Here is a 13,258-nt window from a genome sequence, read left to right on the forward strand (position 1 = left end):
TATTACAAATTTATCTTTCTTGCTTTAGCTGGTACAAATAGTTTAATTATATCATCAATGTCAATTTCATCGGTCAATTCTTATTTTATGCTAAGTAATTCAAGACCATATAATCGATTCTGGCTAATCAAGGGCTTTCAATATGAAAGTATTACTTTTATTTGCTAAACAATTTTTCGCAATTAGCGATAGAAACTGCAATTTTCAGCTATATTTGCAATGATATGTTATTGGGAAAAGAGTTTTTCATCTCCATACTTAGCTATAAAATTAATCTAAGGAACCTATGAAACTGCCATGCCTGCCATACTCTAATTACGCAAATATCCAAGTTTTAGCGTAAAATCTCAAATCTGGTGTAACTACGCTATTTTCAAAATCTGTTACTATAAAAATTTTTAAAAATATTAAAAAATTTAAAAATGGTGTAGATATAGAGATCATATTTAACCCACCTATATTCTCTATTGGCATAGGTAAAAAATATCTTTACAGATCTGTGAACTGTAGTGTTGCAGCATAGATATTATGAATAAAACATTTTGTGCCTAAACTAGTTGTGAATTTGTGCCATGAATGCCAAATTGGTTGTGGGTCTGCGTCTTGAATCAAAAAGTATTGTTTTCACATTTTTTAGCAAGACTCAGCAAGACTTAACAAGACTGAGCGGCACCAAACCATTTCGGTCATGTCTTGTAAAAGCTTTAATCTATCAAGACCAGCTTTGTAAAACCGAAACTGAACTAAGAAATAACAAGACTCTTTCCGGAATTGATTTTTAACAAGTTTAGTATTGTAGAATTTTGTGATCCTAGAAGATTATTGAAAATCACAGAAATAATTAAAAAACATATGAGCTGAGCTCAAACATATATGATAAGCTCAAACATATATGATAAGCTCAAACACATAAGCTAAGCTCAGACAACAAATTTGACATTCAACTTCGTGATCAGAACAAACTTGCGTTTTACTTGCTATCATGAAATACCAACATTCTTAAAGCCACCACAGCAACAGCTTTTAAATGATAACGTGCACATCACTGCAAGAAATCTTGATAAAATGTCTTGCCATTTTAGTATGAACTGATTAGCTTGTAAATAAAAAAAACAGAGAATCAATTAACAGTGTAAACAGTAAAATCATGAAAATATATAAGCAATACATAACTGGTATTATTGATTGATTACAATAGTTTAACAAAATGTTAGGCTTAGTTTTTTAAGTTCATCATAAGAGAATCTTCAAATAAATCAAGGATAGTTTTTCGGCACCCGTAATATTCAGACGTCTCATCGATTTGTCTTTAAACTGAAAAAAGTTCTCTTTTATTTTTTTGTCTTTTAAATAAATGTGAGCTGAATTATTAGTGATCAAGAGATATTTTGATTTTTGGATAAACTCATCTTAAAAGATTATCTAAATATACTACAAATGTATAGCAGAACTCTTAAAATTGGCATTTTCTCCAATAAAAACAAAAGAAGGTGGCTGAAATTATCGTACCTGCCGGGGTTCTCTTTTATTAGGTCTTGGAGGAGCAATTGCTAAGTCAACATCCTCGGCCAATAAATAATCAGTCATTTTCTGACAAAATCATAACTGATCTTTCTAAATACTTTAATTCTGAAGAAACCCAAATGTCATCAAATTTTGTTTACTTTCAAAATAACATATCACAAATTTTTTTTAGAAACCTGAGTGAGCATTTACACTGAAAACATTTGTGAATTTACACAAAAGTTTCGAGTAAATTTTTTTGTAAGATTTGTTTTTATTCAAGCGTAAAAATCTTTGATTTTAGTAAAAACTTTCGTTGAAAATATTTGTTTACAAGATTCCCAGGATAATCATATTTCGAACAAATGTGGTTACTATTCAGGCATTCATTTTACCAAAATTTATCCATACAATAATTTATATTTTGCAGATCTAGTGGTAATATTGATATTTTTTCAAGGTTTCTAGGTACAACCGAACTGCATAGCAACAGTCACTTTTCTATAATTACAAAGTGTTATGACTTTTCGTACTAAATAAAACTTATTTTTATATTTATTTGTACTTATTTATCATACTGAGCATCTAACGCTGATAATGATTCTTTTTTGATTGCTTGGTAAGCTTGGCAAGTATAACAAGCAGAATTTAAAGGTAAAATTTCAGCTTCAATTATTTTAGGCAGAAAGAAAATCTGAAAAAAATGTCCAACTTATAGGATAAATGAAAGTATCACTCAATTTTTTTTTAATACAAGAGTGCAAAGAAGAGAGACCATAGCCGTTCGGAAGACCTGAAAAAACCTCTAAACAGCTTTATCTACCAAATCAGCGCCATTTATTTACTTTGTAAGTAAATTATTTCTTAATTCCTGAGCTGTTTCTTTTAAAAACTTTAAATAAGTACAGCAACTGTTTCTTACTGATGATACTTCTTTAAGGAAACAGATAAAAATAGGAAAGAGAAAAATCTCCAGCAAGATACAGAATAAAAGTATGATGCGACATCTTTTAGCATAAACTCTCTTTGAAGAAATTCGAGCTTATCCAGAGAAGCCTATACTCTTTGTTTTTTAAATGATAAAAACTACAACTCTTTATCCAAAATGTTGCATTCTGGGGATTTTTTAAATGCAGATGGCACCAACCGATTACACCCTTGATTTTCAAATATGTTCAAGTGTTATAGTGTATTTTAGGCGTCGGCGTTAATAACGAATAATAACAAATAAAGTTTTTTTCAGACTTTTAAAATAAATCAAATTTTTTAAAGTTCATTAAAAAAAACTCTTTATGGTTTAATTTGTTACTTTTGAAAAATATGTTTATATTCATACATAATTTGATATTTTTGAAAATTAAATTTAATGCAACTCTGTTTAACATCTCGAAGGTTGCAATCAAAATATATAAAGTATGTGACGTAATGATAATAATTCATATTTTTATTGGCGAAAAGTCCTTTAATTAGGTGTGTTAAACAAAGCAATAAAAGTTAGATATTTGAATGCAGCTGACTTCGCAACTTGAGTTAACTACCTCTTTAACATCCTGCAAGCACCTTTGTTTTTCCTTCCTTGTTTTCCATCCTTGTTTTTATCACTATTATATTTAAGAAGCATATAATTTAGATTTAAACTTTGTTCCTTGTGCTATTTATCTAACTCCTATAAAATGTTTAAAAATAATCATTAAGATTATACTTCGTTATTGCAATAAATATTTATGAGTATTTATAAGTAGTTATGATAGTAAAGAATTATGAATATTTATAAGTAACTATATTAATAAATAATTATGAATATTTATAAGTAACTATATTAATAAATAATTTATGTTTCAGTAGATGTGTAAGTTATTGGTTTTTTGTATTGCAATAATTCAATAACATTATTTTTGGATTTCGGCCCATGGTGTGTACCTTGAACTATACAAATCGTACTTTGGCCACATTAAGGTAAGTAATATAAATACTAACAATAACTTGAGCACTCCATATAAAAATATAGTAAAATGAAAAATGAAAAATAAAAAAACAAAACAGAAAATGACTCTTGAAAAGGGCCTGAAAATAGAACAAAAATGTTACAAAATTTGATTAGGTAGTTACAAAAGTTTAAATAGGTAATTGTAAAATAGGTAAAACCTGTTTTTACATTATAATCAAAATCAACATTAGATAATATATACTTAATTTGTCTTACAGGCCAACTGCCTTTTTAATTTCCAGTTGTATCCACTACAGAAAAGATGTCATACCAATAAATTTTCCGGAACCCAGTCTTTTCTCATTATAGTTTAAAATGCACAAAATTTTTTTCTATTTTCTGCATTTAGCCAACTTTAAAAAAGATTATATGGTTGAAGAATATAAATGTTCCGATTAAACGAAGTAAAGTCATGGTAAAAGTCTTCTCGTAAGCTAATAGTGCTTACTTAAAACGCTGAACCTAATATCAGGTACTTCAGTCAACGGACTGTAAAAAAAAAAAATTAATTACTAGCTACCTTGTTCAAACCTAATTGGCAAATAATAAGATCCTAGGAAATTTTTTAATTTTTTTTTTTTCTGCAGCACGCTTTACTGATTGGTTATCTTGCAGCATTAGTAACCGCAGCAGCTTTATCCTTATTCCTACTCTTACTCTTTGAAATCTACTAATAAAATAAAATCGTTAGAGTTTACCTTTCAATAGATGTGTTATTCAAAATTTTATGTAAGTTGTACGTAACTTTTGGTACAATGTTGAGTGAAGTTTTCAAGGGACAGACAAACATAGTTACAAGTAAATTTGACTTTTTTTTCCTATTTCTTTTTTCAACGCTATGTGCTCCATGCATTGCAATACTTAAAATAAGAAGTTACTACCTCTAATGTGACGAAATCATAAAGCATAAAGTTCTTCACTTACCTTGCATTCATTCTCAAAAATTTGTTGTTGAAAGACAATTTATTAGGCAACAAAGGATGCACAAAACATCGGCATTGTAAACAAATTACACATTACCGAAACATTACGCACTTCAGGTGTGAAAAACAATTTTTTATCAGACTTTAAACCTAACTTTACTTCAGTCATCTCTAAAACAAGAAAAGAGTCAAATTTGACTCTTCTCTTGTATTAGAGATGATTAAGGTAAACGTTTTGAATAGATAAAGGTCCCAGTAGCAATGGTTATTTGAAATGGTTATTGATATGGTTATTTGAAATAGCTGCTGTTAGTTAATAATAAGTTTGTTATCAAATATTGGAATTGTCATAAAAACATTTTTTAGTATACTCTAGTTAAACGAACATATCAATGAATTATAAAATTTGTAGATATATAAAGATTAAATTTTTTTAACTAACACTAATAAATAACTTATGAAGTTTCTCTTGAAGCAAAACGGCAATCATTTTATAATATTTCAATTGTGGTTTTACAAATAAACTGATTTTAATAGAAGTTTTTAAAGTAATCAAAATTTGATCGAAAATGCCGCATATAAATTGAAAAAATGAAGTACTTATTGAAATGATTGACTTTTTAATTGCTATAAAGGTATTAATCCGAGTAAATAGCAACTGCGTCATTAATCAAAGTAGTTCAACCTACCAACCAAAATCCGTTTTTATTAACGTAAACAGAGCACTTTTTTGGAAGTAAACAGTCTGCCGTGTCGTCTTCCTAAGCAATGATACGAAAATTATTATCTTGGAGAAAATGCTTTTTAAAAGTGAGACAACAAAGTTTAGTATGAACGGACAACTTAGTGAAAAAAAAATTATACACAAAATAAAAATAAAACAGCACAAAAAAACAGTAATTCAAGAGGGGTGAACGACAGATCTGATCTTTAACTTATTGTAGTTAATTTTGTTAATAAAACTAGTAAGTTTTGAATTCTATCAAAATTTCAATAATTTTGTTCATGAAGCATTATACCCTGTGTTTTTTTGAAATCAATAATGCAATAAATGGTATAATTAGCTAATACAAAGTAATTTTTTGTATTATTTAGTAACATATAATCTAACAAACAAAAATCATAAACAAAAATCAATAAAGTTACTTTTAAAAACCAATATTCATCCATAATGTTAATGTACTTATCTTTTAAAACTGAATTTAAAGAGATACTTATCAATAAGTATTGCTTTAAGTTGTTAGAATGGTATACTCTTTATGTTTATTAACTACCTTATATATAAAAACAAGCTAAAATTTACAGCAGTTAACAGTAAAATTTACTGAACAATTTATTTAAACACAAAGTTTTTCATAAGGAACTTTTGTAAAATTTTAACTGCTTCATTGTATAAATAGTTTGCCACCTTAAAAGTTAATGTCTTTGAATTATTTTTAGAAGAAATTTATTCTTAATAAAGCAAGTGAAAGTGAAATTTTTAAATATTTAAAGCAAATACTCTCACTTAGATTATGTGTATTATTATAATACTATTTTTAATTTTATTTAGGTTACGCACAATAGTTTACTGTTATGTAAAAAGAAAAATAAAAAAGTACCACTATATATAAAAATATATACATTGCATCATACTAATATGGTTTTACGACAAAGTGACTCTGAGCCACCATGTTTTACTGATCCAAAAGATGAAGCTTCATATTGGAAACAAGTAGCTGAAGATTACATACAAAAGTAAGAAGTAAAATCTTAATGTATATATGGCTTGGTAATTAAGTATGGTATCATGTTAAAAACTGCACCATATGGGTGGTTTTCAGTTCTCTACTGTTTTATTTGATATTAGATTTTTTGATGATATTTGATTTTTGATAGCTTTCTAATAAACTTTTTCAGTTTTATTTAATGTTTTAAAATATTTTTTCTCTATTTAACTACTATATTTCACTTTGACTTTTCAACATTAATTGTTAACAATCAAGTTTCTGAAATTTGTTGATTAGTTTCCATAGAATTTTAACAGTTATTTTTAACATTCTCTGAATTAAAACTTAAAAACTTAGGCTTGAGGTCTAAAATACAAACTTAAGTTTTTGTTTAAAAATAAATAGGAAATAATATAATAATTTTTAGTATTATATTTATAATAGCATTATGTATTTTTAAAAGCTTTTCAACCATTACTTCCCTCCCCCATTCTTCTTTAAAAAAAAAAGAATATTAATGATCTCTGTAAATCTTAAGTCTAATAGAAAGTTATGAAAAAAGGTTCAATCAGGCTAAAGAAAGACTTAAGTTTTGGAAAGAATTTTGTTTTTAACTAAAAATGGGATATAAAAACAGTTGTATGAAAATTGTCAATTGGTTTTTGTCATTGTTATACTACACATATCTGTATTCTTAGACAAATTTATGTAGAGCTTGTTTGTAACAAAAGGTAATAATGAAAAGTACACTGCATGAATTTCAGAGTCTATATACTGAAGTTTTTTTTCTATTCTTCACTTCTTATTTTCCTTCTTTTAGAAGATAATTAGTTTTAAATTTAATTGTTAGACTCCAAGATGTACGAGATGAGTTTGATGAATTTCAAGAAGGTAGCAGAGAGTTGGAAGCAGAGCTTGATGCACAACTTGAGCAATATGAACAACGTGTAAAAGACCTCCTCAATGCCAAAACACTAATTGCTGAAGAAAATGAAATTTTAAAGGTCTATATACTTTTTGATTTAAAATAAATTTTGTTATTATTTTTATTTGTTGTGTTATTATTATTTTTATTGCTATTAATTCATTTGATTTTTCTTTGAGATATTTTGCATGTCATCCAGCTGTGTCTTCTTGCTTCATTTTTTGAAAAATTGCTTTGTCTTTTGACTAAAGATTTAAACTTTCTGTGACAAGCAAACAATACTTCTATGCATTTGATTTTATATTAAAAATTGGTTTTTTTTTTTTTGCTAAAAATATTTTACATTTAACTAATAGGAAAAATTGGAAAGCAGCCAGCGTGAATCTTACATCCAATTAACTAGTTTGCAAGATGAAAATAAAAAAATTAAGTTGATAAATGAAGAAATGACAAAATATATAAGGGAGCTGGAGCAAAGCAATGATGATTTAGAAAGAGCAAAACGGTAAACACTAATTTTCTACACCTTTTGTTAATGATAGTTAAGATATATGGATTTGAAATACAGTGAGTACAAATAACTCATTTGGTCTGTTTTTGTTTGTAGGTGAATAATTATTTTTTAATACATATGTAAATTTTTATTTTGCAGATTCTTTTGACTAAAAGTAAATTTTATGTTGGAAAAACTCTTTCTCTAATTGCTTTAGATGAAAAAATGTTATAAATATTGATTATTTCTAAAGATGAATAATAACTTTACCACTAATATCAAGATTAAAAATTAATTTGTAACTTTACTATATATTGTATTGGTTCTAAACAAAAACACTCTTAAAGAATGTCCTATAAACTGTCCAATAAACAACAGCTTGATGAAAGATAACCATTCATTTTATTAGTTTGTTATTATAATTGTATTCATATTTTCTTTTTTTTACATAACTATTGTTTCTTACTTTTTTTTTTTGTTTTTTTTTTAGGGCTACCATATGTTCATTAGAAGAATTTGATAATCGTTTAAATACTGCTATAGAGAGAAATGCTTTCTTAGAGAATGAGTTGGAGGAGAAAGAAGAACTTATGATTACTGTTCAACGTCTCAAAGATGAAGCAAGAGGTGACTAAAATATGTTTATTGCTATAATTTAGTTTTGTTTTAGCAAGAGGTGACTAAAATATGTTTATAGCTATAATTTAATTTTGTTTTTCTATCAATTATCACTCTATCAATCATCTTTGAAAATTCCTTAATATTTTATGCAGCTTTTTTTTATTTATTTTTAGATTTAAGAAGTGATTTGGCCATTACTTCTAATAGCACTTTAAGTGCATCTAAAGCAAAAGTTACTGCAGCAAATCAATCATCTACAGACAGCGCTGATGGGAAGGTTCTGTCTACACCAAAAAAAATAGATAAACTGGAAACAGAAAAAAACTATTCTAATAACTTGTTGCTTACTAATAATGCAACTCCATTAATGAAAAACATGTCTAATCCAATGACACCATCAGCAAGAATTTCTGCTTTAAATATTGTCAGCGATTTGCTGAGAAAAGTTGGTGTGAGTGAAATTTATATTTTATGTGGGTATAATAGTTAGTTTACATAATACAAAGGGATTGTAAGAAATTTGCAGAGAGGAATGTAGTTGGTGAGTTTATATATGAAAAGGATTTTATTTTTCTCAGTTTCAGTCTTAAATGGCTAATAAGCATTTTCAAATTTGAACATAAATCATTTGTCATTGTTTAAGATCATATGCAATTGCTTTACTTTTCACTGCTATGCATGTGTGGTCAAGCACTGTTAAGCATATGTGGTCAAATACTTCTTTGTGCATTAAGCACATGCTCTTAAATTACTTTAAGGTTGTTTTTTTCTCATTATATGCTGTTATATACTATAGTGAGAATATGTTTTGTGTTACTTGGTATTTATGCTTCAAATGGTAATTTGGATTGTAATCTTTGCTACAAAATGTCTTAATTGCACATTGCTCAGTCAAGCTGTTTAAATGCTTTTGTATCTATAGTAATGCTTTTGTATCTATAGTGTATGTAAGACAGCTCAGCATTTTAAGCAGTTGAAGTTGTTCTTGAAGTTATATATAGTTTATATAGGATAATATATAACTATAGGAGTTGTTTTTGAAATTATAGTTTTAAAGATCTCATTTTGGTTTAAGGTTTTCAATAAAGTTTCTTCATCTTGTAAAAAAAAAAATCTTTTGAAGAGGAAGAGGATTGTGGGATTATAAAGCGTTTTGAAATGTAAAAGTTTTTATGCAATGCTATTTAAGATGAATCAAAAGTACACAAAATGTTTTTCAGTAAAAATATTCTTGAAATTTTTTAAAAGTTTAAATATATTCATTAAATACTTAGGCTTTGGAATCCAAACTAGCAAGCTGCAAGAATTTCGTACAAGATCACTCAAAGAACGGAAAATCTCAAAGTTATGTAAATACACCAATAACAGATACTCCTAAGTGAGTTTGCCTTAATCATATTAAATTTAAGTTAAAAATTATCTCCAAAAAGAAACATTTAAATGTAATTACACTCCAGGTCTTTACTGTATTGTAACAACAGTTTTCGTAAATTTTAGCATCTTTGTTAGAATAATGTAGATGTAATTTTAGCAATATATGCGTAAATAACTTTTCATTTTCCATAAACGTTAAAAAGGTTTTTTTCTATTTTATTTTTTAGAAGCACTCCAACAAAAGCCTTGATGACAAAAAACAGCAGTTTTGTCACTACCCTTGTTAAGGTATGAGGTTTAAGTTAATTGTCACAAAATTCTGAACAGTTTTTTTTCTCTCAACTTTAGAAATTAGCAAGTGCAAAGGTATTAAAAAATTTCAATAAATCGTGTAACAGTTAAAGTCGACAAAACGAAAAGATTTTGAAACAAGTAAATAAATTTTAAAAACAAACTTGTTTCAAAAGCGATGTTTTGTACAAGACTATAAGTCGCTTAATCGGGTTATCGAATATAAGTTCATGACGATTTTTCTAAATTTTGTTTTTATGTTTAACTTAGGGACAATGAAATATTCTATATTACATCGGAAATTTCGCTGAAAAAAAGGCCCTGTTTGCCAAGTTTCTCCGCCGCCTTGATTAACCTTCGGTCTAGAAATGGCTACTCTCAGTCCTCTTCCGAAGAACTTGAGTGTTATGATCTTTTACTGGCAAATAACTATTTTTAGTATGGTTTATTTTTTTGTAAGAAAAAAATAGTGGAAAATTTTTGTGCTTTACCGGTGTGAATAAAATTATCAACTATAAGCAAGGTCGTTAAGAAGAAAAAAAAAACATTTTTTCGACTTAAACACGACAGAATATGCATATTTTCTTGATAAAACGTTTTAGTTTCATAAGAGTTTACGAAAATTCCCATTTTCAAAATAGTCCAAAAAACCAATTTCGGAATTCTTAATGAGGATTCAATTCAAACAATTTAATTTGCACACATAAAAATAGAGGTTTACATTTGGGTGCTATAATGAAATCGTTACAAATCTATAATCTTCGCGCGCGGAATACAGGTCTAGTACAAATGTTTTTGTTTTACTCATAAAGTGGTTTCTACATGTAAGTCATATCAGCTACTGCATCATCATTTTATGGCGTATGACTACCATTGTGTAATCGAAAGTATAATTACGTAACTGCTGAACAAATTGAGAAAAAAAATTTTCTGTCCGACTCCTAACCGTGTAGTGTAACAACAATGAAGTGGCATGAAGTTATTCGTAGTTTTGGTGGTAAAAACAGAATGTAGAGCAGTTAAAGTTCTTGATCCATTATATTCTTAGGTGAAAAAAATCTGCAATATACTTAGAGATGAAACGTCTTATGTTGTATCAGATAATAAACAACCACTGACATTTTCTAGGACTGGGACCTACTTTCATAGTTATTTTTAAGGACTGGGTCCTACTTTCATAGTTTAAATTAAGCTTCGGCGTCTGGTTTTTCTATTTTTATCAAATAATATCGAATTAAAACTAACTTCAAAGTTAGTCTTTTATAATAAGTCAAATTTTCTGAAGTTTATTGAAATGGAATTCTTAAAGGCTCAAATGTAAAAATAGGTTTAACGGTTATAACTGAATAGTAGTTTTTTTCGTCTTGAAGGGTTGACACATAAGGTTGGGAAAGGTTGACACATAAGGTTGGGAAAGGTTGACACATAAGGAATTTGAGGTATCGTAAATATTTTTTTTTTATGAACCTCATACCGCGGTGTGACCTAACACAAAGTTCTATGCTTTAAGAAAATCCTAATTTAAGAAATGACAAATTTCGTATATATAAAATAAACATTTGGGAGACATAACCTGGTTCTTTTAACTAGATATCTAGTTAGTTAAAATAACTGAATCTTTTTCTCTAAATGTTTATTTTAGAGATACGAAATTTTTCATTTCTTAAATTAGGGCTTTCTTAAAGCATAGGACGGAAGCTTTTTATGTAAAAATTATTTTTAAATTCGATTTATTTCAAATGATTGATAGAAATGTGTACATAACTCTTCATTAAAAGCCGAAAAACCAATCACCTATTCTTATTTTAAGGTACATAACTTGTTAAGTTTATTTGAAATTCTTCTCACCCTTATCTCTATTGATCTAATAAAATGTAACGGAACAAAGTAACAATATTGTCTAGCTTCCGCCAGGACAATTTTCGACCGACTCCAATTCCCAGACGTCACATTCTTTAATTTATTTTAAGGAGCCTGGGAGGGTTAACAAAACGATTGGATAAACGTTCATTTCAGTATCAATGTTCGTTGATAAAAATTTTAAAACCTGATACAGCAGATAAAGCAAACCTTCTGCTTCATCAAAAATATCAGATGTTAAAAATTTTCTGTCGGTAGAAAATAGTTTTCTACCGAAACTTGATCTACCAAAAATAGTTTTCTATAGAGATTTGATCTACTAAAAATAGTTTTCTACAGAAACTTGATCTACCAAAAATAGTTTCCTACCGAAACTTGATCTACCAAAAATAGATTCCTACCGAAACTTGATCTACCAAAAATAGTTTTCTATAGAGATTTGATCTACTAAAAAAGGTAGAAAACTTGAGGTAGGCTTAGAGATGTCAAGGAGCAGTTGCCGTACGCAGTAACAACACCGCAAAAAATTTTGATCACTTTTACATGGAAGCGAAACCCAATCAGTTTCTAATTTTGAAGATCAGATATCTGGCGCATCATTATCGTTCGTGCTTATCACTGCTGAAGTCAACAAACAGTTGCCTTAATACCAATTATGCTAACAGTATGTAAATCTTATAGGCAAAGATCAGGTCTGCAAATTGTTGTTTAATTTTGTCAAATAACAAGAGTTTACTTTTGACAAAATCAAACAACAAAAATTTCACGCCAAAATATTCATTTTAAGTTTTATCAGGTATAAAAAAGAACTTTGCTAAACAGTTATTAAAGTTAACAAGCATCGTAAATCAATGTAAGAAATAATAGTAAGCCCTCATTATAGTAAAAAAATCAAATTAGATTAATTTATCCTGCAGTTAAAAACTTATTTTGTGGTTGAATTTAAGCTGATATGTGCACAAATACTTTTGGAGGATAAAGCTTACGCATGATATTTTAGAAATAACGTGACAATGAACAGTACTAAAAAAGGAGAGGCAGATAGAGAGCCATAGAGAGAGAAGAGAAGGAAGGGAAGGGGAGAGGGCTTTCTAAAACCATAACGGGATAAATTGAATTTCAGTAATAAATATTGAAGAGTGGTATCGGAGTTTAGTGTAGTTTGGGGTAGTAACTTAGTTATGTTTTTGATCGCCTCTAACTTTTATATCTCTGCTTCAGAGCTTCTGTTACCCTGTACAAAAAGTAATACGAAACGCGATAAACTTTAAATACTGAAAAATCGAATTGTGCATAATCAATTTAATTGTGCATAATCAAATTAATTGTGCACAAACCAAATTAATTTGGTCACGAATAATTGTATACCCAAAAACCTAAGAAAGCATACTAATTGCAACGTTTTTGAGCTACAAAAAAAAAAGTTTGAAAAAAATGATCAAAGTTTGTTCTTAATCAACTTTTAAAATTACTTCCAAAACAAACACTGGCGATTAAAAAAGAAATTCATAAATTTCAATTAAAAGTAACTTTAAATTCGTAATTGCTTCCTACATATTCCAAAAGTTTCCC

The 13,258-nt window shown here is 28.0% G+C and overlaps 1 protein-coding gene across 3 annotated transcripts; it reads left to right on the top strand.

Moving 5' to 3' along the window:
• The first annotated feature begins 1,711 nt into the window (after nt 1-1,711).
• Nucleotides 1,712-10,303, top strand: LOC145184425 (nuclear distribution protein nudE-like 1-B). 3 transcript variants are annotated; one of them, XM_090092624.1, is made up of 10 exons: nt 1,712-2,157; nt 2,261-2,351; nt 5,966-6,150; nt 6,973-7,126; nt 7,404-7,552; nt 8,031-8,167; nt 8,335-8,612; nt 9,436-9,539; nt 9,763-9,823; nt 10,097-10,303. In XM_090092624.1, exons 3-10 carry the CDS (start codon nt 6,053-6,055, stop codon nt 10,103-10,105), a joined length of 990 nt encoding a protein of 329 aa, XP_089948750.1. In that variant the 5' UTR covers nt 1,712-2,157; nt 2,261-2,351; nt 5,966-6,052; the 3' UTR covers nt 10,106-10,303. The 3 variants fall into 3 exon arrangements, with proteins under 3 accessions (XP_089948750.1, XP_089948751.1, XP_089948748.1); XM_090092625.1 differs by lacking the exons at nt 1,712-2,157; nt 2,261-2,351 and adding an exon at nt 3,387-3,459; XM_090092622.1 differs by lacking the exons at nt 1,712-2,157; nt 2,261-2,351 and adding an exon at nt 5,127-5,378.
• Nucleotides 10,304-13,258: the final 2,955 nt, after the last annotated feature.

Source organism: Hydra viridissima, unplaced genomic scaffold (assembly GCF_058129835.1).
Source record: "Hydra viridissima isolate aposymbiotic clone 2 unplaced genomic scaffold, HvirCarnegie_v1 scaffold_7, whole genome shotgun sequence".
NCBI classification, from domain to species: domain Eukaryota; kingdom Metazoa; phylum Cnidaria; class Hydrozoa; order Anthoathecata; family Hydridae; genus Hydra; species Hydra viridissima.

Bases quoted from the DNA above. Each gene is read 5' to 3' on its own strand.
- LOC145184425 (XM_090092624.1), top strand. From the start codon at position 6,053: ATGGTTTTACGACAAAGTGACTCTGAGCCACCATGTTTTACTGATCCA. The intron at 6,151-6,972 runs GTAAGAAGTAAA...TTTAATTGTTAG, and splicing joins GCTGAAGATTACATACAAAA to ACTCCAAGATGTACGAGATG. The intron at 9,540-9,762 runs GTGAGTTTGCCT...TTTATTTTTTAG, and splicing joins CCAATAACAGATACTCCTAA to AAGCACTCCAACAAAAGCCT.